At 40.6% G+C, this 27,231-nt stretch overlaps 1 protein-coding gene across 5 annotated transcripts in view; it reads right to left on the bottom strand.

Moving 5' to 3' along the window:
* Positions 1–2,658: 2,658 nt before the first annotated feature.
* Positions 2,659–27,231, bottom strand: part of SORCS1 (sortilin related VPS10 domain containing receptor 1) — a 371,394-nt gene continuing 346,821 nt past the window's right edge. For 2 of the 5 annotated variants that reach the window (XM_054071880.1, XM_054071875.1), the window contains 9 exons: positions 25,785–25,918; positions 23,667–23,790; positions 22,581–22,693; positions 20,478–20,609; positions 10,952–11,051; positions 6,181–6,286; positions 5,839–5,999; positions 4,379–4,497; positions 2,659–3,055 (listed from right to left, as the gene is read on the bottom strand). In XM_054071880.1, coding sequence (XP_053927855.1) covers positions 2,999–3,055; positions 4,379–4,497; positions 5,839–5,999; positions 6,181–6,286; positions 10,952–11,051; positions 20,478–20,609; positions 22,581–22,693; positions 23,667–23,790; positions 25,785–25,918 — 1,046 coding nt within the window. In that variant the 3' untranslated portion in view covers positions 2,659–2,998. The remainder of the gene's footprint in view (positions 3,056–4,378; positions 4,498–5,838; positions 6,000–6,180; positions 6,287–10,951; positions 11,052–20,477; positions 20,610–22,580; positions 22,694–23,666; positions 23,791–25,784; positions 25,919–27,231) is intronic. The other 3 variants (XM_054071876.1, XM_054071877.1, XM_054071879.1) reach the window with 3 other exon arrangements.

Genomic DNA, 27,231 nt, shown 5'->3' with positions numbered 1-27,231 from the left:
AGAGGCAGAACATTCCAGTGGTTGCTTCCTGACTTGAAAAGCAGAAGATGAAACAGTGATTTGTAAATGGTGGGATGGAATGTCAACTAAAATGTGTTAAAAAAACAGGATTAAGAACTAAAATAAGGATAACCACCCTTATCTTCTTGTCACCCAGAGTCGTTGAGATTGATCACTCAGATATGGCCACACCTTAACAACTCTGGGTGGGATTGATCTCATCCTCCCTGGATATGCAGTGAGGTTCCGGGAATGAAGTGTGCTTGTCATTTCAGGAAAATATGAATATGAGGACAGTCCTGTGTATATAAAGTTCTCTGGCAGAAGCACTCAGAGGACAAATCCCGAGTCTTCCCCAGCGCTGAATAAAGCATACCTGCCTTAGTGGTTAAATTAAACTATTAAGTGTAAGTTTCTTTGTTTCAGGAGATACATTTTCTTTCTTTTTCCAAGCAGCATGCATCCACTGTCACCTGGTATGCTCACAGAAACTTCCTATGCTTTATTTTCTTCACATTTAAAACCTGATTAATCAGTGATGTGAATAATTTAGACCTTCCTTCATCAATGTCAGCAAAAGGGCAGTACAAAGATATTTTAAAGGAACCTTTAACAGAGAATGTGCATGGAGAAGGTTAATCATGGGCAGCAAATGGAACTGGAGTTCCAGGGAGCTGCTCAAAGCTCTGCCATTGACTGTCTGGAAACCAGGAAACCGATACCGTACCTCTGCACCACTCAGCTTTCCCATCCAACAATACCACTTTACAAAGTACTTCTAGGAACTATATTTCCAGAAGCACACTATCACCATGCTTTTCCACTTCTACTGAACACCCCTTTCTTTTTGAAGTTATCATCTTTCTACTGTTCTAATGTTGTGAGTGATCTCAGAGACAGAGAGCTAAAATGAGCAACAAAAACACAAGCCTTCATATAGAGACATAATCTATTTAATAAATATGACTGTAAAAGCAATAAACAATAGCAATTATACATTACGCTACATTGTATTTAACAAAAGGGAAAAAAGATGAAAAAGTACATCAAAAAAAGTAATTTTAAAATTAGAAATAGTTCCAACACTCTAAGAAAACTTTCTAATCAGCTTACTATAAAAATAAGTTGGCTAACATTGGAGTTCAATGGGGAATATCATACAGTTGCTGCCAAAACTTTCCCATCTTTCTTAAAGCTGTAGTTGCAAACGTAATAGCAAAGCCATACAAACTGCTGTGTTTCTACCTGTCTTCAGAGAAACCACAGAAAGGGGCAGATGACTCTGTGCTGTGACTATCCTTTGATTACTATGGGTCTAATGTTCTTATACTTGATATCACATTTTTTCTTTGCCAGTAAGTAGGTTGATTGGGGTTTGTGCCCATTTTGTGACAGAGAAAGTAAAATTCACCACCACCACCAACCCTTTGCCCCAGGACTCTGTGCAAGGCCAACAACATTGCTTTCTCCTGGTTTTGACTCAGATTGCCATGTGCAATGTCTATTGAACAAAACCCATTCACATCAGGAATCATGGTGCCTCCTAAGTGTGCTACGCTGATCATGAACTGGCCTCTACTTGCCTTCACCTAACACAGTTAAGTAAGTGTATACTGGTTATTGCCTTTCCCTCTGCACTTCAAGTCAAAATCCTAGTGCTTAGGTTTACCTGAGTTGGGTTGGAAATCAACAGCTGTGATGACCATAGGTTAGGCTTATGCCAGATATCCAGTGTCCTGGGAGGACTTATTCGCGGTACGCTAAGCCTTCTTTCCTGCTGTTCTCTTGCATAGTCTATGTGAACGTGTCCTGCAGCCTCATTTCTAGTTGCAGTGTAAGATACAAGCTTATGTTATTGGTAAGAAATCAAATCTTGTACAGGAGCAGTCTTGTGGTGCTGTGGCCCAAAATGCCTGCCAACAATCTCAGGCCAAACCCTCCTTTATTATCCCTCCTCTGCCCAGAGTGGCTGTAGTTTGCATATCTGCAACCAAAGGGGTTTGCCAAGAAGGTGCATAGAGTTTTCCCTGCTCCCTGATCTATGGACAAGGTGTCTTTCAAAAAAATTACAGTCTTTGGGGTGACTCCCAAAAAGCAAAGATCTCTACGACCTCCCAGACAAATCAAAAAATGGGCACAAAATACAGCTGAGGGTGTTACTATGGCATTCTCCTAGCCAAAATTGAAGGAGTAAGGCTGGTACAAAGTACAGTGGAAGTCCACGTTGGCAATAACCTCCTGCAAGCGCAGTATGGGCAGACCTCCCTGCCTGTAATGCATTCTAGCGCTGTTCTGTCCAAGGTCAGGAGACAGAAAGTTCTCTTTCAACAGTGCTGTCAGTGGTGTCAGTATGCTAAAAAAGCTGTTTAAGAAAGAGCCTCCTCGAAGCCATGGGGCCCGGGCAGCAGCTGCAACTAAAGGAGCAACGGGCAGAGTTCAAACAAAGATATAAACCAGACTGACCAAGAATATTCTCAGTGCCTTTAAACACCAGTGTGATTTTTTTGTGTGTCCTATGAAAGTCTGCTGGGGCGGTTAGCCCTCCTGCAGTCCAAAGTGCTAAAAGAGCAGTTAAACCTAAAGCCAAGAACCCTAACTGCCCCCTCCCACCTCCCCCAGCCCTTCTCCCCCAACATTCCAGCCCACCCCTCTCCCTAAAGAAGAGACCCCCATGCATTTTCTTGGCCTATATCATTATGAATTTTCTACAAATTAGAGACAGATCAGAAAAAAAGAGAGTGGCGGGATGAGGGCAAGGGTCGCAGGAGTGAATAGTGGTACCAGTTCCTCTCCCCCCACCCCCCACTAAAACTGAACACCTGTACAATGCAGTTCCACTATGGTCTTGATATAATGTCCACATGCACAGGCTTAAAGCTAAAAACCCTTTGTCATCTGAAGAATTAAAAAGTCCAAATGCAGTGAGCTCTCCTCTTTTTTTTTTTTTTTCTTTTTTTTTTTTAGATATGGATATATACGGTGTCCTCAATTCAACCATTTACATAGGAAGGGATTTCTTTTGTGCTCTGGGGCTCAGCAGCTGTGGAAATACTTCCTGTGGCAAAGAAAGAACAAAATAAAACAGTCAGTAAATAACAAGTGCATTGAGCCAAGGAAGATGTTTGAAGGTATCACCTTGCTGGCCTTTGGGATTCAACTGTTCCAGACTGACAATTCTTTCCAGATCTATTTTCTTGTCATTCAAAACACTGAAGATCATGTCCTGTTCTTTTGCTAATGAAGATTATTCACCCGTGTTGAACAGAAGAGGGAGAGGTCAGAGAAAAGGGATGGAGGGAAAGAGGGGTTGAGGTCCTCAGAGGAAATGTGTAACTCATTTGCAATGATAAGATGTTGGAGATTTCATAAATAACCTTATGCTTTGCATTTGCAAAAGAAGAGCTTAAACCACTGACATCCAGAGAATAGGAACTGTGCTTTTTTGCTGCTAGAGTTTGGAGAGAAAATTAAATGATCCAGGGACATTAATTCAGATTCCTCCAAGGAAGGATCCCTGAATGTTAGTGGAAGGTGTTGAAAAAAAATGGCTTCTGAACAAGCATACAAAAGAGAAACACCCAACTGCAGCCTTGCTTTGTTTTCCCATAAGAAAGAAAACTCATTAAAACAGAAATTGCTGATTTCCGGAAACAGATGAGGTAGTTTGTAGGAGAGTGAAGGACCTTTGTACTTTTTATTCTGTTCACACCTAGGCCCAAATCTTTTCATTTTGTCAATGAGTTTTGATTCAGTTTCCACACTCATCTTACCGACAGGATGGAAAAACACTCTAAGGAAATCTGTTGGACTGATTCCTTTTGATAGAGAATTGAGTGTGTGGATCCCACACATTTACTTCTTGTTATCACCAGTGCAGTTCAGATGCAAACCATGGAGTTATAAAAGCCAATTTCTGGTTCAGTACAGTGTCCAGCAACATAGCGACGAATTACACAAAATACTGACTACTGTAGAAAGCCAGAAATGCTACAGTTGCAACAAAGGAAAACCTATCCCCAAAATTGGCTTTTGACCGCTCTTATCCTACAGGCTTCACGGGATTAGCTTCCAACTGCAGCAAGAGCAGTTTTGAAGCTATCTTGAATACAGCAAGTAGGTCACTGGATCTTAACCACTTCATTTGAGTGACCTGTAAAAATAGGTGTTTCCCTACCTCTGTAACAGTCTGAGCCACAGTCATTTAGTTCTTTTAGAAAAGGGAAGCTCAAAGCACATCTAACTCTTGAAATAGAGTTCCTGGCCTGAAAATGGGTGTTTCTCCATTAGCATCTTACACCAATTTTTGCCTTGGTGGCTTCTGGGGGAAAAAGAAAGAAAAACAAACAAACAAAAATAATTGTTAAAGTATAGGACCCACCGCTTCGGGTCTTGGCTTGAAACCTCTTGGTGATCCACAAGCCTTTTGGAAGTCCTCTGTCCAGACTACCTTGGCTGCATTTCCTTTCCTTGGGTTCTGGACTGTGGCCTGGGGTTGCTCTGTATGGGGAACACCACATGGGAAGATTGGTCCCCTCACTCCATCCTGTGTTCTGCTAAGAAGGGAGGTCCAGGTCTGCTGATGAACAGCTGCTTAAAAGCTTTTAATATCTACCAGATCCCTCCTTGGTGAACAATTGAGGATATATCAGTACTGTTTGCAGTGAGGCTTCCAGTTTAGACATCAGTTTCATCAAAAGACTTTCTTCTTTTTCTTACCAGGTTGTTTCACAGGCCACAACCGTAACACATCACATTCCCTCATTTAATGGCCCTTCCCCTTGTTGACACTCTACAGTAGATTTGACACCGAGCCTGCTTTAGCAAATGCTCCCATACAATTTAGGGACATCCTAAGGTAGGATCTAAGGTTTGGTTAAGCTGATAAAATAGTGCAAATAAAGGATCTCAGTTACGACTATGCCTCACTCCTTTTGAGTCAGAACACCTATAAACTTTAATTCCTCTAAAATAAGTCTATGTCCTTATTTGCAAGGGTCTTGCTCTGTACCTCTGGTCTGGGCCTGTAGAATTTTCACCTCAGAAATGAAGCTGAGCAATGCCCGAGCAATGCTGGCTTTAGTAGAGCATTTCCCCAGGCTGAAACCTCCCTGCTCCGTCCCAACACTTTTACTAAAGTTTACTAAAGAAAACACATAAGCATGAGCAAATGTGTGACTGAACCCCAGTATGCCCACTTCAAGTCTATTCACTTTAGGTCCTATGAAAGCCTGCTTTAAAATTTTCCAGACACACAATACTATGGGATAAATCAGCCTGAGGGCAAACCCATATGTCCAGTGCTGTGATCCCAGCTTTTTCTCGATTTCTTCAGTGATCAGTCAGGCTGGCATTGTTGCTGGCAACAAGCTCTGGCACAGCACAAAGGCCACAGCAATCAAAACATCAATGAATATTTAGCTTTTAGGTCTGACTTACCGAATCACCTACACACCTCCACATTTCAGGTGAGGGGGGCCAAAGTTGTCCTGGATATGCCTCAGGTGTGGGGTTTAGCCCCGCAACATCAGTCCCAGCAAAATAAATTAAATTGCCTTATAGTGCAAGCTAAGTGCTGGCAGGATTTTTGAGAAGGGAAGGGGATCTACATAGAGCAACTAGGCGAGAGAAAAAGCCTAAAGTTGTTCCCCTCCTTTTCATCACATGGCAGTGAGGGAGAGGGGAGAGTTAGCAAGGTTTCCTGTAGCAAAACTAATACTGCAGCAGAAGAGGACGGGAGGAGGAGTGTACAGGAATACGGGAAGAGGAAAGGCTTGAGAAAAAGGTTAGCCAATTATAAGTAAGAGTCTGACCAACTGTGGGATGCTGCAAATTATTTACCTATGGGCTGGACTTCCAACTTCTCATCTACTAGTTGCTCAGGGCTCATCAGCTCACTTTGAGGGACATTAGGTATGCTTTCCCTCTGACTGACTGGACTGACCATCTCTTGATCTTTTTCATTCTGCATCTGTGCATATATATTAAGGCCAGGAATCTTCCTAAAACATTAACAGAAACCATCATTGTGGGGTACTCTGGCAGATGATGTAGAATCAGCTTTTACAAACCAAGAAACAAATCACTGCAAAAAAGAAAACTCAGCAAAAAGCCCAAACAAACCCAAACATGTAAGTGAAAGCTAGCAACAGGGAGAAGGAAATGGCTCCAGAAGGGTCATACCTTTTGAACTTGTAGATTACAAACACGGCTAGTCCCACAAAAACGACAGAGAGGAGCATCAGCATAGCTGAACCACTGTGACTGGGAGTGAGATCCACCAGGGGAGCTGCAAGAGATGGAGAGAAGGTTAGAACTGTTCTCAGGCCTCATCTGCTCAAACATCTCATCTTCACAGCTTCTCTTCCTTTGTGATCAGCTGGGAAGAATCCTGGATTCAGACCACTTGTGGTACTCAGCCTACCCCTTGTAGTGAAGCCCCATAGTTATCTCCTTCACAATAGAGATGGCCTGTTAGAAGACGGCCGGAAACGTACGCTGCCATATTGCAATTACCTAAGGTAGTTGCAAATGAGGTCACTCAGGTACTCAAACTAGCATTTTATGGATGAACCTGGAACTACCCATGAGCTAACTTGTCATGCTTCTATTTTGCATAGAGCTAGTTTGAGTAGCTCCCAATGCATACCAAATAACAAGCAACTAAGTCCTCAACTTTACTGAAGCAACAATGATCCCCATTGCTCTTCTTTCCTGCCCAGGAGTCTGGTGCTCTTCACAGACACTGCCTAAGCATCCATGCCTTATCATAGCAAGCTCTTCTCACACATCTGTTGTTTTCAGATTCTTCCTTTATCCCTTTCCTATTCTTCTGAACATGTTCTACCCTCTTTCCTCTGGTGCCCTGCTCTCTCTCCCATAAGTCTCCTACGCCAGAGAGTGCACAGCTTCAAGAAAAAAGAAACCCAAGAAGTCCCTCTGTGCTTCTCTTCAGCGTTTCATGCACCACCTTCTCATAGCCTGATGCAAAATAAAGCCACAATAAAGCAGCCATAAGTGTGGTTTTCCCAGAAATACATAGAGACAGTTTCCATCACTCATACACACATATATACAAAACATCTAGCATCCAAAATGGGATACACATATATCCAGCAGTCTCAGTGATTCACGCAGACACTAATAAAACATACTGTGGACAAACACAAAGCTGTAGCTGTGCCATTACACAGAGCTAATGCACACAGCCGCTATATCCTTGCTGACTCTCTCTATCTGGCATTAGACACAGAACAAGGTGTAGGTAGCGCCTTCCTCTTCAAAGCAATGAAAATTAACTTGAACTGCTGTCAGACATATTCTCTTTTTCTTGCGCCTCTTCAAATGCCCTGAACTGACCCATCCTAACCTAGAGCCAGAAGACACAAGAAAACATACACACACAAGCAAATATTTACTCAGGCACACACATCTCACACACACGCATTTTCAGCTGTGACACCCAACATCACAAAGCCAAAATTTACAAAAAGAAGTGAAAAAATTTCTCCTTCCCACATAAAGCAGGCTGTCCTCAGGAAGATGAGGCACTGGGGTGAAATGGTATGTTATTCCTCACACATCTACACTTTGTCCCCTTTCTGTCTGTATGTTGTGGGTCTCTCCAGTTCTGTGGGATGACAAAGTGGCTCTCCATCAAATTCAGGCTCAGCGTCACTCAGTGTTCTTGCTATAATGCTGCGCTGAGTGTCTAGTAATAAACTGCTTTGTGAGGAATATTGGCATATTTTACTCTGTCTCAGTGTTGAGGTTGTTGTCTGTTGAGTTGGGGACACTGCTCTGGTTTTGTTTTTTTTTCATGAGAAGAAGGAATGAACATGATGAATGGATTGCAATCTGTTCTCCATAACTGCCATCAATTAATCCTTTCTCTAGCATGGCCTGAACAAAGAAGACAGTGCTGTGAAATGTGCTGAGGCTGAGGCCAGTGCTTGTCATTTGTCTGTGCTCCAGGGAATGCACATGCTCACATACAACACACACACAGAGGCTCATTTCCATACGTTCTGCATGAAAATCCACACCAAGTTAGTTTAGATACAAGCACTTCACTTCACTGCATCTCTTCTGCTGCAGAAATTACTCCTATGCACAAGCAGGCATGCACACAGGGAGGAACATACAGGTGCACCGAGGCACGGGAACATAAATGTAGGCATATGTGTACATCCATGTGCACTTACAAAAACACCTGCTGAGCCCTGTGCTTCAGTCAGCTACAGCACATAGCTGCTTGGAGTTCAACACAGAGCCATAGTGAAAAGGCTGGGAAGGAAGGGATACCACAGACCAGAGTGGCACCACTGGACCACGCACATAGATTGTTTTTTATGGACTGCTTTTGGTGCTGGCTTGTGCTTCAGGTTTCCCCGCTTTATTTTATTTATTTTATTTTATAAAAGCTTGAATTTCAAAAAAGACAATTCTTCTTCCTTGACAACCAAAATGATAGTTTTCAGCAACAAAATAAATCTCTCTTTTGGTCTTTTGTCAAATTCTAAACTATTCCAAAATTTTGATGTCATAAAATTGGGCCTTTTATTTAGTCAGTGAACAGATTCATGACCTTTGCAGCTTGATAAGGAGCCACAGTCCCTTAAAGAACTCACAGTGGCTTCACTCTGGGCTTTTTAATATCTAGTTTGCCAGTCCAGGCTCATTTTGCATTCCTACTGAATTATATTTCTGCAAGAGACAAAATCCTGTCGTATTCCTGTAGGACACTATGAAGCCAGTTACAGCCATCACTCACATCTCACCAGTGGCTTCAAGGAGAAGTACAAAGCACAACAAAGTTTACCTCGCAGGACAAAGGAGTGTTTCTATCTGTTATGAACAAAAAGTACTCATTCCTGGTGTGTGTTTAAATGCAAATAAAAATATTCATTTTCAGTGAGCACAAAGATCATGTCTTTACACACCATGCCTGAGCCAAGCACCCTCTGCTTCAGCCTGAGCTAGTGAGGAACAGGCCAGCACCTGCCTGGAGCCCATACTGTTCTTTAACACGACAGTATGCCATGCTGATAGATTCTGCCTCTTGGTTCAATCAGGGCAGCGGGCAAAGTTTAGTAGCCCAGAAAAGTGCTATAGCACCTCCACTAACTATCTGGCTTCAGGACTGGAGATATCCAGCTTTTAGCCAGCTATGGGCATCGGTGGAACAGCTGAGGACCCTTTGAACTTCCTCATGCAGAGATGCCCCTCTCCAAGAAGCTCCAGAAGGCTCCTACATACAGCACAGAACTTGAATCTAGATTTATCTTGTATTAAGGGCAGGACTGGATATGTGATTGTAAGTGTAATCTATTTCCACTACAGGAAATCAGGAATGTCCCTTCAATAGCAAGAGGTACAGGAATATCTAATGGAATTCTCCCTGCCTACAATTTTTTCAGAAAGGATATTCAGGGTCAGAGAACATCTGAATGTTCATTTGGGATTTGATCTCGACTTTACTGAACATTCACCAAAATGGAAAACAGCAATGTGCATTGCCAGAGTAAATGCTCAGAAACAAATTTAAAAAATGATAAGCAATTGCAGGTAATTCCATGTTTGACACTGATATTAAGAGGCTTTCTGATAAGTTTCTTTTAAGAGATGGACACTGAGAATTTTCTGAAAGTACATGTAGTATCACTGATAATCATCGAAAATTCAGGCCAAAGATTGCTTCTCTGATAACGACTGTAAAATAGATATATAAATTTAAATCTTAAATGTGAAGTCATGCAAATCTTCTGTGCCATATATCTATGACTTTTTTTTTTACAATCTACAGGAGAAAAAAAGAAATATGAAAACCTGCCTCCTCAAGCTGTTGTGGTTTCTTTTTTTTCTATAGAGAGTACTCAGTTGTGCTGCATGTCTGCTTTTTTGTGCTTTTGTTTCTAACATGTCTAAAAGTAAGCATCTGATCATCTGTTCCACAGCTAATGGAAAGTAGAAACATGCAGCAATATCTCCAGGGTGGATATTAGCAAGTTTTGCTCAGGAAAAATAAAATATTGCAGACACCAAGACTTTTTTCCTGGGGGGATTTAAATGTAGTTGCATTACACCCTTTCCTAACAGTCTCTTTTTCCTCTCCTTTGTGGACAAGGCAGCCTGTGGACTGACAATAGCTTGAGCAGACCTGTTCAGACCATAGAAAGCTTTTTATGGAGCAGTTTGCTGGTACAAGTGAACTGAGGGTTTTAGTTTGCATGTTAGCAAAAGAAGCTGATACCAATTGATCAGAATTATCAGCAGCTCCTGGAGAAAAGGAATCCTGAGCATGGATTTATTCATCTCATCTCTTGTAATATTTAAATAGGGCCTGTGCTGTGAAATGAGGGTTTAGCATACAAAACAGACAGAGATGCATGTAATTAGATATCAGGACTTTGGAGATAGCTCATTTTGAGATAGGATTAGCTAAAGTCCAAACTGCCTGATCTTATGTTTGTGCATATGTAAACTGATTTTAGTCTTTCAGACTGCTGAACAACTTCTGAACTGTACTTAGAATGTTTGTTGACTCTAGAATATCTGAATACATCCAAGGATAGCTGGCAACCTTTGCACTGTGTGACCCAGGCTGAATACACCACGGTGCTGCTTAGCTGATGAATATTTGAGAGAGAGCCAAGAAGTATACATTTCTGCTGCTACTTATACTGCAATTCCAACAACAACAGCAAATTTTTGCACATAAGTAAACATAAGGATTACCTGTAAATGTAAAAGCCAGTATATCGTTTTGGCATGAGAAAGAAAGGGGAGATGGAACAAGCATTTTAATGTCTGCCCATACTCTGAGTTCTTATTGTGACATAAAAATAAGAAGTGTTTAAAGTACAGCTGATGGCACACAACTACCATCAAGGAATATATTGCTTGCTGTGCTACAGAGCAACAAAGAGAGTGTATACAGAAAGAGATTACTGACCTGCTGTTAAATGGGCAGCATGGACGAGGATTTGAACTCCAGGCTTCAACTCAAAATGGACCAGGTTTTGGTTCAGTTTCTGGATCAGTGTTTCTGAAATCTGGAAAGAGAAAATAAGAAATCCATTTTTTTCTTGATCGTTTTAAATTGGCAATGGATGGGTAGGAAATTGAGCTGAATACAAAGGAAAGATTTTGCAGAAGCACCCGAATTTCTGAGCAATTATTTCCTATCACCTTATAAAGAGCAGGTTTGTGGCAGCCAAACATTCCTGCCACTATCATGTGGTTTGTGCATAGTTAACAATAACTGATAGCAATAATCTGCCCTCACACTCTGTAGGAGCAGCCCAGCAGCAAAAGCGAACTGTGCCCCTAAGAAACATTACATCTATATGTTTAAGTGTCTGCAGGACCAGCCAGCAACAGCATATCAGTGAACTTCATTTACTATTCAAGTAAAGAGAAGCATTCCAATACTTAACACTCTTTGCTCATAGCAAACAACTTTTTGCTCATTGAGTGGCCAGACCAAGGATCTTAGAGCATGTTCATAACACACAATACACCTGAATCAAAATGAATAGTTAAAGTCCTTACCCCAGCTTGCACTGAAACGTCAAATCCCCAAACTAAATTTCATTTCATCCAGTTCTGAGTTTCAAGACAGCTGCTCTGTGATCCTTAAGTATGTACCAGAACCAGCTTGAATCTGAAAATGTTTACTGACTACAGAGTGTGGCTTAAACAAAACACATCTTCCATCTGTTCTTATGGCTTACACACAGAGATAACATGCTTTTATAGTCTCTTTTTCACAGGAAAGACATTCCACAACACTTTTAGATCACTAGATTATCTTGGCATATATCTGATGACAACAGTAGAGCTCCAGCAGAAATAAAGCAAGCTATTCCTCCTTGAAGGACACAACAGAAAAGACGAGCAGTTGCTGAGATAAGGCCACATGAGATCTGTATTTGTACTATTAAGAAGCTAAGTTTTGGTCCTATCTGTTGCTATATGTTCCTTTATTTTAAGTCAGTTTGCCACAATATGTGCAGAGCCATTTTCTCCGTATCAGTCTTAATTATATCCAAGAAGTTCCAGGCATGTTGTCATGTAAAGCAAAAACACGGATATATAAATGAAGGAATGAAATCCTACAGACACAGTGTTGATAGTTTGTTGTGGTGTTTGTATGTTCATTCACTAGATGTTTCATGTACTTCACATTTTCTCACAGCAGTGAGTAACTTTCCAATTGCCACTGTTGTATATGTTGGTTTATTAGGGAGAAGTGGTTGGAAAACTGCAAAAAAAGCAATCCTCCTCCACAACCCTTAAAATGAGGCTGCAGAGAACATTGTATTTTTATAGACATACCAAGAGGAACCACATTCCAGTGCTCACCACTTAATTTAATTTGTTTTAAATAAATCTTTATTCCTTCTTGAAGATTAATGAAAAACTGTCAGAAAAAAAGAACATTCCAATAATTTTTACACCATCTTTTTCATGTTCTTCATTTTTGTCTGGTTGAGTTATTTCAGCAAATGCTACCCAGATACGATTAGATATTTCTTGGCTATCATTCATCACAGTATGAGCTTTATCTGCCTCTTCTATTTTTTTAACATTCTTAATGGTTCTTTCAATACTCTTGGTTTGTACACTTCATTTCTGGCTGCTGATCACTTGAATAGGTGCCTTTGGTCCAATATCAATTTGGCAATAACTCTTACAGGCATTTTATTTATATTTTTTAGTATATCTCTTTAAAGTTTACAGTTTTTTCACGGGTGCCAGAACGAGCAGTAAATATATTTCTTCCAATAGTAAGAAAAATTACCACCTGCTTACAAAGAGCCATCTGCTGAGCTCAGAGCAGCAGGGATGGTGACACAAAGATGTGTAGTACATGAAGAAAGCCTGGGAAGCAAATTATATCCCTCTTTAAGATTCTGAGCACATTAATAACCAAAATTAATGACTATAAAGAGTGCTTCATCTCTAAAACTGAAGCAACAGATGCAGATCGATATGCTGTAAACTGGGTACACTAATGGCTCAATAGAAATAATGGGAAAAACATTATCCTGGCCATTTTCAATCCCAAACATGACCTAACAACTCTCCTCCATACCTCTGAAGGAACTATCTTCCTTTGAGCTCTGAGATACCTGATGCTGGGGCTGCTAAGCCTAAGAAAAAAAAGCAACTGCAAGACAGTAAACTGAAGGAAAGAGTCCACCACATTGTGTCATTGCTCTTCAATGCACTGTGATAGCTGCACAAAACAGTCAGGGAAACAGTAGAAGTAAAAACCCTACATGATGCCTTCTATACAAAAAGAGGTTTAATGTGATGTATGACTGAGAATGCAGCTAGAAAATGCTGCTATCTAGTATTGGAGAATAGTTTCATCAAGGATTTGGGCAAGAAATAGAAGATTAGGAGAAGTTTGAGAAAGTCCAAGGAGGGCCCAGTTACTTTGTTGGCTACCAGTAACAGCAAGGAACACTGTGATCTCACCTGGCCTGCCCGAGGACTCCTGCGATGCAGAGTAAAGAGGGCAAAACAACAGCACTGGCAGGGACATTACAGCTGAGAGGTGCTATGGCAGCCTCCCAGGAGGCAAGTTGAATGCGTGAGAGAAAGCGCAATCAACACTCTTGTCTGGTGCGCTTATGAAAAGGAGTAATAGGAAGAAGGGAGGCAGTAAGCATGGAGTAGGTAGAAAGAGGAAGAAAGGCAGAGAGAAAGAGTCACTACTGAAGTTTATTATTACTGCATTGTTACCTGATCACGAATGAGGACCTCACTGTACTATATCCTGTACAAATGCAAATCAGAATAAAATGATTTCTGCCTGAAACCATATGCGAAGGACTATATGCAAAGTGTCAAAACATGCATCAACTGTCCCTGCTGCTCAGATTATAATGCATATTTCCTTGGCTCAATTAATTATATGCCCTCCCAGTGGCTTCTTGTATGCAGCTTTTTTGCCTGTGTCTTTATGGAATATGAACAAGTTAAAAAAATGAATAACAGCCTAAGATCTTCAAAAGCACCAAAAGTTCTTGTAAGAATCAGACATCTGCTCCTCAGGCAGCTCTGGAGATTCCTGACACACACTTCTGAGGGAAGAACAGATGCATTCAGACATGTTTGTAAAATGTTTGCTTGCTTGGTGCAATATTTCCATTTATCTTTATGTGGAAAGTCAGATTCTCTTTGAAATAGACGTATACATAGTGTAGAAAGAGGAAGAAAAACTTATTTCCATACTTTGAAAAATTTTTGAAGTATAAGGCATACACAATGGTTTACAAATATCAGTATATGAGTTCAACGAACAAGTTGCACACAGCTAAAGGGCCGAATCCACACTGACGCTGGACACCGCTCTCCAAAGTTGGACCTGATGATGTTTCTGGTCCTCACAGGGACCCAAAGTAATCTGGGACCCAAAGCACTCAGAACACTCCCTTTGAGACTAGAGAAGTGGCTCATCTGCCTTTCTTATCCTATCAAGTCTATTTCTAGCTCAGTGGACCACAGATTATCAGACTTCCACCTATGAGTGGGTTTGACTTATGTAATTTGTTTGCAATATTAATAAAGTGCTTTTGAAGTAAATCTCCACCCAAAGTCTGATCTCAGTCACTGAGGTAATGAAAAGGTTTCAACTGGACACATTTGGGTCTTGTGCCCCCCTTCCCTTTATTTCTGCATCCAAAATGGCACCATGGACACATTTTTGTTTAAAAAGCAGATAAGAAAACATCAAAGTACTCTGGTGTGTTTCAAAAATAGCTATGCAACTCCAATTGAACAGCTAGACATTCAGCTGGGGAACAGGTTGGCCTCAGGCCTCTCCCTGTTCCTCTCCCACTCCTGGAGACGTAACTAACTCAGTTGAAGACAAAACTTCTTAGAATAGCAAACTCCTAATTTATAGTCTTCAAGAGTCTCCCTTGTGAAAATAATTAGCTTTCAGAATTAGTTTTGGTCCTTAACTGAGGCTCATTGACTTTATCTGCTTCATTTGTGGAATTAAGCATGATGTGCAAAAATAATTCAGTAATAGAAATCATTCTTCATGTATCATTTTTCATCAAAGGACACATAATGAATAATAATAACAGACAATTTGTGAAGGAAAAAAAGATTCTAATTTAAAAATGGAACAAAACAAAAATTAATTTGTCTCCTCTTAGCATTTTGTCAGGATTAGGACTGTGAAAGAACCATGTGCACCAAGAAACAGAATAATCACTTAGAAGGACATTTTCCCATACCTTTATTGAATTTTAAAACCTTTGGTATAAATCGGTTTAGGCTAATTGAACGTGATTCAACTGTGCTAGTACATACTAGCTAAGAATCTTGATAATTTTATAGATACTGTGTAAGGATCTTAACTAATGAGTGCTACACTTCAATTCATTGAGTAAATCAATAAACAACTAAGGAAAGAATTATGAGCATTGATTGGTAGGAAGCAACTTGAACCAGCATTACGAAAGTGACTCAGGGGTTGAGGCAAATGTGGATTACTTTAAACTGTGCTACTTGCTCTGCATAACCTTGGTTACTTCACATGAGGCCTCTAAAGCTTGCTTGCCTTAGCGCTGAAAAGAGCATAAGCACTGACTTATAGGGTCCAGCAGGAATTTCTTGAGATATTTTAATGAAAGATACTAAATTCAAGCTGCTGTTAGCATCCAGAGATACCATGAAAGCACAAGGTGGAGGACACTCCCATGGTCACTCTGAGACAAGAACCGACCTGCAAAACTGAACCCAGAGGAAATCTGGACATAGAAGCCAGGATCCCCTTTAGATGAACAAAGGTGACCAGGAAGACTCTGGAGCTCTATACACTGAGCAAAAGATGAGAAGGTAAAAGAGGTGATACTCACATGGCAGGAATTACCTCAATACATATCAAGACAAGATATATAGACAGTCTCTTCTACAGCAGACAAGCAGCTGATGAAGAAAATCTGGCTATGAGCAGAAGACTGTTAAAACAATCTTTCCTAGTAAATACTAGATGATTTACCACTCTTCCTGGACTTTAATTTCCAGGAATGATTGCCACAATTTTTTGTACTATTTGGAGGTGTTCACTGTCATGATCTTGCTGCTAAAATATTTTGGTGATGGGTATATCTGAAATACACTAGAGGAAAGAAAAGTAGTGAAAGTAAATATGCTAAACCAGAAAAACTTGGAAGGGTGGAAGAAAAAAAAAGCATAAAAAAAAGATAGAAGCTCCATTGGCTACAATGAAGCAGAACTAAAACTAAATCTGCTTTCAGGAAAAAATCCCAAGGCATATATACATACATACAGGCTTCCTGAATGCCACTCTCCACAGTGTTAAATTCACCAGAGGTATTTCATCCGCTCAGTTCACCACCGCCCATTTGATGTTCAGTCATCCATGCCATTTCCCATCTCTTTGTCTGGATACACATACCGGCCACAGCTGCAACTTGTTGAGCACAGCCGGCTACCAACCAGCTGGTGTTGCCATTTGCCAAAGGCTTCATCATGCTTGCTACATTGCTGGCAGCTCTTTTCAGATAAAAGTTTAATGTCATTGATTAGTTGCTCTTACATCTATTGTGCATGCCGTATAAATAAAAAGATAACTCCTCAGAATCTTCTTATAGTACACTGACATAAATTGTGTAAATGTATCTGTATATTCGTACCACTGCCCTCTGCTGAATTGAGAGTAGAATATCTTCCTATCATGCATTCATTTTGAATTTGATTAGTGTTAAAATTTACTCAAAAATTACTTGAAGTGTTACTGTAATAATCATATTCACTAAGCCCATCCATAAAGACGATGTAACAACTACATGCCAGCTGAAGTAACCAATGGCAATTCTGAGTGGCTGTTATTGAAATATTTGGGATATTTTAGTGGTGTTGCAAGGACAACATGCGAGCCAAACAGTTTGCAACTTCCAATTATTTCTACATTTTTAAGCAGGTTGGTAGTCTGTCCTCAGTTGCCATGAAATGAAGTAGGGGAACCAAGTGACCCCCCACAAAAAAAAATCAAAACAAGCAAAGTCACAACATACTGGCCATAAATACAAGAAGTTTTGACTATGTAAAGTGCTGGGGGATTCTGCCTTTTGATTTTTATGAAGCTGTGAGAAATAAGTTTACACTGACTACAGAAAGAGGAGTGGATCAAGTAATCTAAAGTACTCAGAAATTCTGTATTTATGTGTTAGGTGGAACTGTTCCATGGTGCACATTGAGAAAACTTCTCCAGCCTCACACGTAGCATTTTTTTTTTTCAGCTGTCAAAAGCAATTAAACTTTTAAAAGGTACTTCAGTCTCCCACAAGACATGTCAGGAAAACAGAGTTCACATTTCTGAATATAATCTGCAAACAAATATGACAATAATTGGTACTGGGTGTACACAAAAAAACCCCATAATTTGGGGCACTTGAATGAGAGTTGTTCACCAGTTCAAGGAGAAAATGATACCTACCATCTAACCACAGTCTCAATGAGACCATGAGACATAAATGCACCACTCTAATGGAAAATTGCATGGAAATGTATATTTGTCAAGAGCGAAGCAAGGCCTAGGACAGCTTCCACAGTCCCATTAGTACTGCACCAAACAATTAATGGCTTATTGTGTTTAGAATCACAAAGTATGAGACTGTTACAGACTGGTACTACGGATTTTGACAAATGGGAAAATAAGACCTTAGTTTTCAAGGGACAGTGGACATCTAGCTGCCTCTGAAGTCAATGAGAATTCTATTTCTAGACAACAGAGCAGCAGGACGCAGAGATCCAGATGAGCTTATTCTGCCTCAAGGAGAAACCACAAGAAAGTAAGCCCCCATAGTCATTAGATATGTACCAGACTTATTGGTAGGTGTGAAAGTCCATGAAACCACACATACCCTTCGTTGTTACCCATGGCAGAATAATGGTCTAGCTCAAGTGATGAAATATGACTCGGTTAAGCAAGCTGCCCAAAACCTTACAGGTACTCTGTGACAGATAACGCTGGCAGCAACTTCAGGAATTTCATGTGGGAGATATAGCTTGAATTCCTTCTTCAGCTACTGTTTCTATCACTTTTCCCTTCCTCCCACTCCATCAGCTGTCCTTAGCTTTGCTTGTCCTAGCTAACAAAAGTTAGCATGCACCACCCACACGTTTTCTATGGCCTCTCCCTTCCAAATTCAGGTTGGATGAGCAGAACATCAGGATCACGGAGTGTCCCTTGCCTCTGTTCTTCAGCAGCTTCCACATGTGATATGACACCATGAAAAAGGAAACCTGTATAATTAAGTGCTTCCTTATGAAACCTTATCCCATTGCAGTGTTTGTGCAAACTATTCCCATTTTGTTCCTGTGAAGTTTCTTTTCCAAATTAGAAAAAATCATCCAGAACTATAACTCCTTTGGGTATGCACCTGCAAGCACACAAACTCACATATCTGCCTTTGAATAGCTTGTTTCTTGCACATGAACACAAAACAGATTTCTGTTCTTACCAGAAAAATACCAGTATACATCACAAAGTACTGAAAAAATAATTTAAGCTGTTATCAACATGAAACATCTGCTCCCTCTACTCATCCCAGTGACTTTGGGCACAAGGAGAAGCTGTTGAATGTGCTCTGAAACACTTTGGGAAAGGAATAGTCAAGGATTACAGGCCTAATGGATAACAAAACAGGAACATGCTTCAGAGCTAAAGGCAGAGAAACCTTTTTAGGCCCCCCTTAGGCAGTTCCCACCTAAAACAATGTCTTTTTCTACTGGAGTAACTAGGAAGGACAATGCAGTATCTGCAGACTAGTAAGAAAAGCATTCTGATGATTCTGATGGGAGCAGGGGAGATACTTCTCCATAAGAAACAGTTGGTTCCAAATGGCAAATAATTTCGCTGCCTTTGAACCTTTGGACACTGTAGGATGCCAGAGAAGTTGCTGGAGTCCCACTGAAAATGAAATTTCTTCTTGTCCATAAAAAGGGTCATGGGAGCATTTTCAGGGCTTCCTTTCTCCACAGCCACGGTGACTCCATTTTTACAAGGTGGAGAAATAAAGTGACAAAGAGAGGGAGTAATTTGCCAAATACAGTAAGAAGCTGAGTGTTGGGAGAGAGACGGATCAGATGTAAATTTGAAAGTTTATGGCTTCCTTGCCAATTTGTAATGGAGGAAAGGAAAAAGGGGAAGAAGAAGAAAAGGGAGGAAAGGTTTTGCAGAGCAGTGAATGTGCATGCATTTTGTTTACTACATGCATGGTGAAAATTGCAGAGGAAAGCAAGTTGTCTACAAAAGATGATGTCTAAGAATACTGTGCAAGGGAAAGCTTTAAAATACTGGTGACCTAATGGTTTGACTCCCGCAGCTAAGTTAACAGGCTTTAGACCACTGAAAGAGGCAATTGCAACACCCAGTAACAGTTTAGGCAGTTGAAAGGCTATCATAAAACAAGAACACGAGAAGGGGAAGATACTGATCGGAAGACTTCAATTGTTCAAAAACTGAGGGACAAATCCAAAGAGAAGTGCTACACCCTTTGTGCCATCCATGGAGTTGCAAGCATCCAGTAACACTGAGGATTTCAGCACAGCACTGAGGCTGTTATTTGTGACCTGATGGCACACTCTACCCCAGAGCGTGTATAACCTACACCAACATGGAGTATGCCTGCTTGACCCACAGACTTGCTGTATGGAGAGACAGAGGTACAGAGGCACTTCACTCAGGGCTATTTATCTTTGCCCCTGGAACCTGAGGTAATGAGCTGAGCCCAGCGCAGTGTTTTATCTTTTAGTCACAGTCATGCTAGGCCCACCTGGTGGGCACATCTTTTCAGTCTGTAGGGACATATAGTTCTCCAGTTATAAGCTGCTCCAGCCTCACACAGAGGAAACAATCCATTGTGGTGGAACCTCACTGCCAGCATCATGAAGAGGGCAGGCAGATAACCCAACCCCATCCCTGTGCCTTTAAGTAGTTAGGTTCTGATCTGTCCAGGTCTACCACCAATCTCTGTCCTTCAGTGCTTTCTAGACTTTTGACAGCCTCATAAACTTTGCCTTATGAGGCTACTCCACGCTGGCAGGAATCATCCCCTAAATCTATCCTGCTTTCTTTCTGCTTCACAAAGTGGAACAAAACAGAAAGGGAGAGACACGACACCATACAAATGTATGCCAATTTAACATTACTGAAGGAAGACAAACGGGAGTCTCCACTCCTCAACACAGCTCCAAAGCTTGTATCCAGTGTTTGGGAGAAAAAAATCCAACCAAACAAACAAAAAAACCCAAAGAGAATATAGCATGTACCACAGTCACAGCTTAGTCCCCAGTGAATCAGATGCATTTGTACCACAGTTATTTGTTGTAATCTGTCTAAGAAAACCTATATATATATATATATATGTACACACACACACACACAAAGCATAAACACACACTTCTCCAAGTAATGGATGCAATACCTGCTCTAGGTCTGCTGCTCTTCTTTTATTTTCTCCTGTGGCATCTTGATGTGGTAAAATGAAGAGTTCGGCAGATGTGGGCAGACCAGGGAGCACTGCGACCAGAATGTGCTTGTTTGAAATGCCTGTTGCCTGATACATAGACAATTAAAGGACAGATAAACAGTGAGGACAGCACTAAATGCTGACAGTTTCTTTGCTAAGGCATCACAGTACTTATACAAATGAGGCAGCATATATCTGCTACAACAGGGAGAATCTTGTTAAAATTCACTGCAGGTAAAAGTCAGGGATTAATAATTTCCTTATCAAAGCCATTTCATCACACTCTTCAGTAAAACATGCAGGGTCCTAAAACAACAATGACAATCAGACATGCTAAAAGAAGCTCCTAAATAACAGTTGCACATGGTATGATTTGCTTTGTCTAAATTTAGCTATGTTAAAATTATCTGACTATCCCTGAGGTTCATCATTTAGTCAACGGTATGAAGCCACATGCTAAAGGGCACAGTATGTGGGCAGAATTGCACTCTAGAGGTGTTATGAGACAAAACATCTTAAAGGAGATGATGAATCAAGTTTGAATCTCAAAACCCAAACAAATTCTTCTAGTTCACAACCCAGGTCAATTCCACAAGTAAATGAGGCCTTTTTTTTTTTTTTTAAATTTAGATTTTAAAGATTATATTAATCTGTAAATTTTTATTTCTCTTTTTGTTGGCTGAAAATCTCAAGCAACCAGTTTAAATGCAAATACTCCTTCAACACAAATTAGACAAGATTCAGAAAAAAATACTCCACAGGCATCACTACGAGGATCACCTCTGGTCATTGGTTTCAGCTGCCACTGCCATTAGGCTACACAATCACATTGCAGAGTTCTTCTTCAGAACAGGAGCTAGTTTGGCCTTCATTAAGTTTTGTGTGCCAAAAGAAACAGAAAGATAGTTTGCTGAATCTGCTTTCGTTGCCTCTTCTGTTGTGGATTATCCAGCAAGTGCACTTAAATCTCAAAGCTTTGATTTAAATCTTAAATTTCCAGATACTGAATTTAATAGGTCACTTTTAAAGGAAAAAGAACCCAAAAAGCCCTATAACAATATAAAGGTCTTAAATATTCTTTCCCAGTATCCTGTGAAGCCGTGGTTTGCATTACTCATGCTTGCAGAACTGATTGTTTTAAGATGTCAAGAAGAAGACACAGTACTATCAGTTAATAGAAATTCTTCCTTTTCTGAGGCTGGAAATGACTTTTTTTTTTTTTTTGTCTGGAAGCTTTTGGCTGATCTACTTAGTTCCCTATTGTCTTCATCATCAAAAGCAAGGGACAGGACTCAGAAGATCAATGATATGAGCAAATAATTATGATCATAATATAAAATAGGCTATTTTGTGATAATGTGAAATTATCCCTACTTAAGGAGAAGATCTGATTTTCATGAAGAACTATTATTTCTTATGCAGAATTTTTATCCAGGTCCGTAATACAAATGTAGTACTTTAACAAAAGTTCAAAAATTCTATTGCACAGATATAATTTCCTATTGAATTATTTAGTTATTCAAGTCATTTTTATACGGTTTATTTAACTGCTGTAGAAATCTATTGATTTTAACTGCAATCTTTACAGGAACTTCTCACAAAGGCTTGTTTAAGTTGAGTCATTTAGCTGTATATAGAGGGATAATTAGCTATCTATTATTTTTTCTTACTCAAACAACAAAAAGACTCCTTGTGTTTTCACTGCTCTGCTTTTGGAATGTAGCCTTGGTATTGTAGTTTTATAACTCTTGTTTATGACCTGATTTTGTTTTATTGAGTTGCTTGTATTCTAAAAATTCATCCTGAAGACAAATGGATCCTTGAATACTTGAACAGACATAAACAAGTCAGAAGAACAAGTTCCAGAAAAATGGTCTTTATTTTTTTTCTACTTTCCTTCTCCCCTCCCCTTCCCTCCCCTGGTCTCAAACACTATTCCAGCCTCCATTTATAGTTGGTAGAAACAGAGACACCCTGAAACATTAGCTGATTCAGTTCTAATGTAGGCACAATGCAGAAATCAGAACCATTGTAATGCGGTTTATGCACATTGCTTACCTCCACCAGGGCTCTCTTGACTACTCTACTGACGTCCCTTCTCCATTCTGGGATATCTGGATTGTAGTCATCCAGGTTTGGAGAGAATGATAAACGCAGGGATTGAAATTGCTCTGCAGATACAGTGACATGGTGGTGAGTAAAGACTATGAAATGCCTTAATGCCAAATGAGTAGGCAGAACCCAGTGAAACCTGATGCAGCTCATGTTATGCTTAATCAATCTGCAGGTGATGCACAGACTGTTGGGAATCCAGCAGTGTGCCTGAGAGATTCACCGACAGATTCGGAGAGTCTGAGAGATTCACTGCTCGAGTATCACGGAACCAGAAAGGGTGATCAGTCCTTACTTCCATGGATAAATAGCACTGGAAAGGGAGCTGTTGGGAATGTAACTGAAATGCTGCCTTAATCTTGACTTCTGAAGCAGGCAAGTCCTGTGAAGGAAGCTGTGATCATAATCTCATAGACCTGCCCTGAACGCTTGCAATCTTAACTGGCCAGAGACAGAGATGAAGGTGGGGAGAGGACTAGCCTTGGAAAATGTCCTTCTTAATCTCAGTTGCTGTTAACAGAGATGCACACACCGATCACTAAGACCAGTGCTTAGTATAAACTAAAACTGAGATTCTGAGTGGTTCTTGGACTACGTCTACATTATACGATATTTGTGTGGCTTAACTTCTGAGGCACAACAGGCAATCAGTACAGATTTCTGTACAGATCCACAACACAGAGCACTGAGTTACCTTTCAATCTAAGCAGCTGTTGCATGAGTTAAGAGGTCTTTACAGACCAAGAAGGGGGAGCTTGCAAAATGACATAACATTTTGAAAATCATGCAGGATAATCGAATAGCGATAGAGCATATGCACAGGGCTCTGGGAAGGAGATCATCATCTCAGTTTGGACTAACGTCAGTCAGTGGCCTTCAGAGATATTATGCTGAATGGATAACGCTGGAACCAAGCTCATAATCTCACTTAAAGCATCCTGGAATAAAGACCTCACGTTGCTGCCAGCTAACTTGGCTCTCTAGCTCTTAACTACAGAGAATCCTACGTGAAACGAAGGAGGAAGAGCTCACCATACACAGCAATAGTCTTTGCATCCTGAAGAATGATGTTCCCTGCTGAGACCTGAACGGTGATGGTATTCATTCCTTCCACAGAGAATGTGAATGTGATGCTTCCTTCCAATGTGATCAGTGGCTGAAAACATATCAGAAGAGAAAAAATTAAGTAATTTGGCTGTAAAGGAAAAGCAAAAATGAGTTTGACTCTCTAGCCTATTGGGATGGTCTGAGGAGTCAGTTCCAGCGTGGAAGCTTTAGATATAGAAGGCATTCTGTGACATGAAAGCCTATTTTTCCACAGAGGGTGCACGGATCAAGATGGAGATGTCCTCCTGAAGCTCAAAGTAAGGTACTATACTTTCCAATGGAGCTAAGTTTTAAGGTTCCAGTATTTCCTTCCCACTTGGCATGCTGGCTGTTCTGGGTTCCATGTTAAAGTGTCCATCTTTGCTGCACTCTCCAGAGAGGCCAGATCCTAATATGAGGGCCTGTAAGACTCACTGCTCAGGTGTGGCACACCTTTCTGAGATCTAGCTGTCAGAGATCTAGCTGTCAGCTGTTAGTTTAAGGTCCCTCAAGGACATTGTGACAGAATGAGGAGACAAATTAAGATTTTTCAGTTTTTCTCCCATGTTGTCCTTAGACACGAAGATGTCATTTTTGGAAAGTGATGGTGTTTAGATAGAACACAGATCCCCTCAGCTTGTTTTACTCTGCAATCCAGTTTATTAATGAGTTGTGCCCCTTTTCAGCAGTCTCTGCCCTAGCTTCTGGTTTTGCTTATTAACGAACTCTTGAGTGAGATCTTCAAAGCACCCAGTATGAAGCCAAACTCTCTTCCCATTGTGGTCTGTAGTAAAACTCTCACTTCAATGAGAACATAGTCAGACTGACTCTGATCACTTATGAGCTTAGCAGATCAGAGGGAAGGTTAAAAGGTGACAATCACAGCCTGTAAGTACCTCTAGGGAGAGATGATTTCTGATAGTACAGAGAGTTCTTTAATCTACACACAAAGGCATAACAAGATCCAAGAGCTTGAAACCAAAGCTACATAAATTCAGACTACAAACATGGTGCATGTGTTTAATGCCCTGGGTAATTAGCTGTGGGGAAATAGTTGGGGGAGAGTGTAAGAAAAGAGAAGCAGCAAATTCTCCATCATCTGAGGAAAACTATTACTGCAAAACAACAAGAACACAAAGAACACAAAGTCATGCTCTGCCTTAATCACAAAGAGTTAAATAAAGCAGAAAGTACTAATGAAACCCTCTAACCTGCATTACACAGAAGATAACTATGTGTGGTTGAAGGTCCCTCTTAGCTCTTCAAAATCCAGAAGAATCTCTCCCCTCAGAGACTAATTAGGGTCTCTGGGTACTTCAGCCGAAAGGATACATAAAATAACAGTTCTAATGCCTATGTAGATTTATAAACACTGCAAGCATAGAGGCAACAGAATGTGGTGCATGCTGCTCTCATATCTGAGCAGAGCCCAGAGGCAGGGAGGTATGTTGAAAACCATTTAATTCACTGATAGCATAAGACCATAAGGTCTTCTTGCACATGTGGTTTACTGTAGAGTGTGGGGGCTCAGGACTGGGCTCAGCATATTTAAGGGGATGCACAGAACTTCCGTCAGACTCTTCCTTTGTTAGTCACCAGAAAAAAGATGTTTAAACTCTAGGGCTATGTATAGTCAGTTCCAGATATAAAACCTGCTTCAGTTTGAAAGGTTAGTTTCCTAAAAAAAAAAAACAAAAACCAAAAAAACCCCAAGCATTTTGTTGTTGCTGTTGTTGTTAAGAGCTAGGGGGAAGAAATTTACTATAAACCTTTCTGGATTCTGGTTCACTGTGTTCACGTTGGATGTAAATGCAGTGAGGAAGCTATCAGCAATTTGCCTGAAATGGCAATAAACCCTACAGCAAAGTCACAGCAACAAAGACAAAAAAGTTCTTACATTTCAACACCGGTATGCCAAAGAACCATTAGGGTATCAGTCTTCAGTTTATTATTTTCTTGCATGTGTGGCTATTTAGATGCATTCCCAGATCCCTTCCTCCCTCCCTCCTCAGTCAGAGAGCTCCTCCAGTACTATTTTGATCTCAGTTCACAGGGAATACAAACCTCTGTGTTGTTACCAAACCACCAGATGTAAGTAAGTGTTCCCACTTGGCTTGGCCACAGTACTGCTGTGGCATTGACCTCCTTGTTCTTTGTGGTGACGAATGGTAGAGATAAGTGAACATGTTCCAAGGGGCCTGCAAAGACAGAAGCAGAAGGTGAGTCTTCGCTCCTTCTGAAATGTCAGTGTGGGAGATATGGGAACTGAGGGGATATCCATTGGTCCTCCAAATCACTGTGGGGCATTGCAGTTCATGTTTCAGCTTAGTGCCATTTCTTGAGAGGCACGCTTAAATCTGTTCCTCATAGAACAGCAGCTACCCCCACACCTAGAGCTGAAAACATGGGCTTTTTACTGAATAAACATCATAGACTCAGGGACATTATATGCAACTTAAACAATAGGAACAGAGCCCTGTTATGTGAATACAGTGTTCAGTGGGAAGACATAAGAATGAGCGGGACATACGTCTTCAGTGGACATGAAACATCTCTGCTGATACAAACTGCTATCATTTGGTGAACTTAGCAGTGGTGTATCTATTTATATCAACTGAAATTATGTCTGAAGACAGCTATTTGTTGAGCGCCTTCCCTTTAATATTACCTTATACTCACTTCTTTCCCTCAATAAACTCTTTTATTTCTTTAGTGTAAACAGAACATAATTAATTCGACAAGTGATATTGTGCCCAGGGTTACACATTTTCCATCTTCTGGAAACAGATGGGCCTTTGTTCTTACATCTTGTCCTATAGATTATTTTTTTAAAATGTAATCTGACTGTTCACTTAGAGAACAAAGCAATTGTCTTGAAAGTGACAGAGAAAGAAAAAGAAAGCAAGCCCAGGTGACATGGGGACATGATTTCTTAAACAAATTAAGGCCACATCTACATGTTCTACATCTGCCAGCTCCCAAGTGATGAGAAGCAGACCACAGAAGCCTGGGAGGATGGATTGCACTGTCCATATGAAGCTGTGACGCATCACTAGAGGATCTTATATATTTCAGGAAAGTTTTTTTCAGGACATAACCCATGCCTGTATAATCACTTAGACCTTGCTTTTCAACACCACGCATTTTGGAACAAGCACGCTGTACTCCTACACATAACACATGAGCAGAGAGAGATACATGAGGAAAAATTCTCCCAAATCAGATGCTGTAAATAACGTCAGCATAAATAGGGATCAGTGTTCTGGACTTATGACTGACATACAGCTTTCTCTGGATTGTAGATACAGTTGCTGCTTAACCTGATGCAGCCCAATTAAGAGTTATTCATGATCAAACTGACCAAAGTCTGCTATAGACCCAGGGCTCATTTTTCCTTTTATAATCAGCAGGCAACGTTCTCCTTGAAAATTCATGAGCAGTCAGAATTTCACCCTTACGATTTTAATGACATTCTGCTGCTCAGACACCTTTCCGTGACTGGGCAATGCCT

This window comes from Cuculus canorus, chromosome 7 (genome assembly GCF_017976375.1).
Source record: "Cuculus canorus isolate bCucCan1 chromosome 7, bCucCan1.pri, whole genome shotgun sequence".
Classification (NCBI taxonomy): Eukaryota; Metazoa; Chordata; class Aves; order Cuculiformes; family Cuculidae; genus Cuculus; species Cuculus canorus.
Note: the sequence above shows the minus strand (reverse complement) of the source record. Positions and strands in the feature narration are given on the sequence as shown.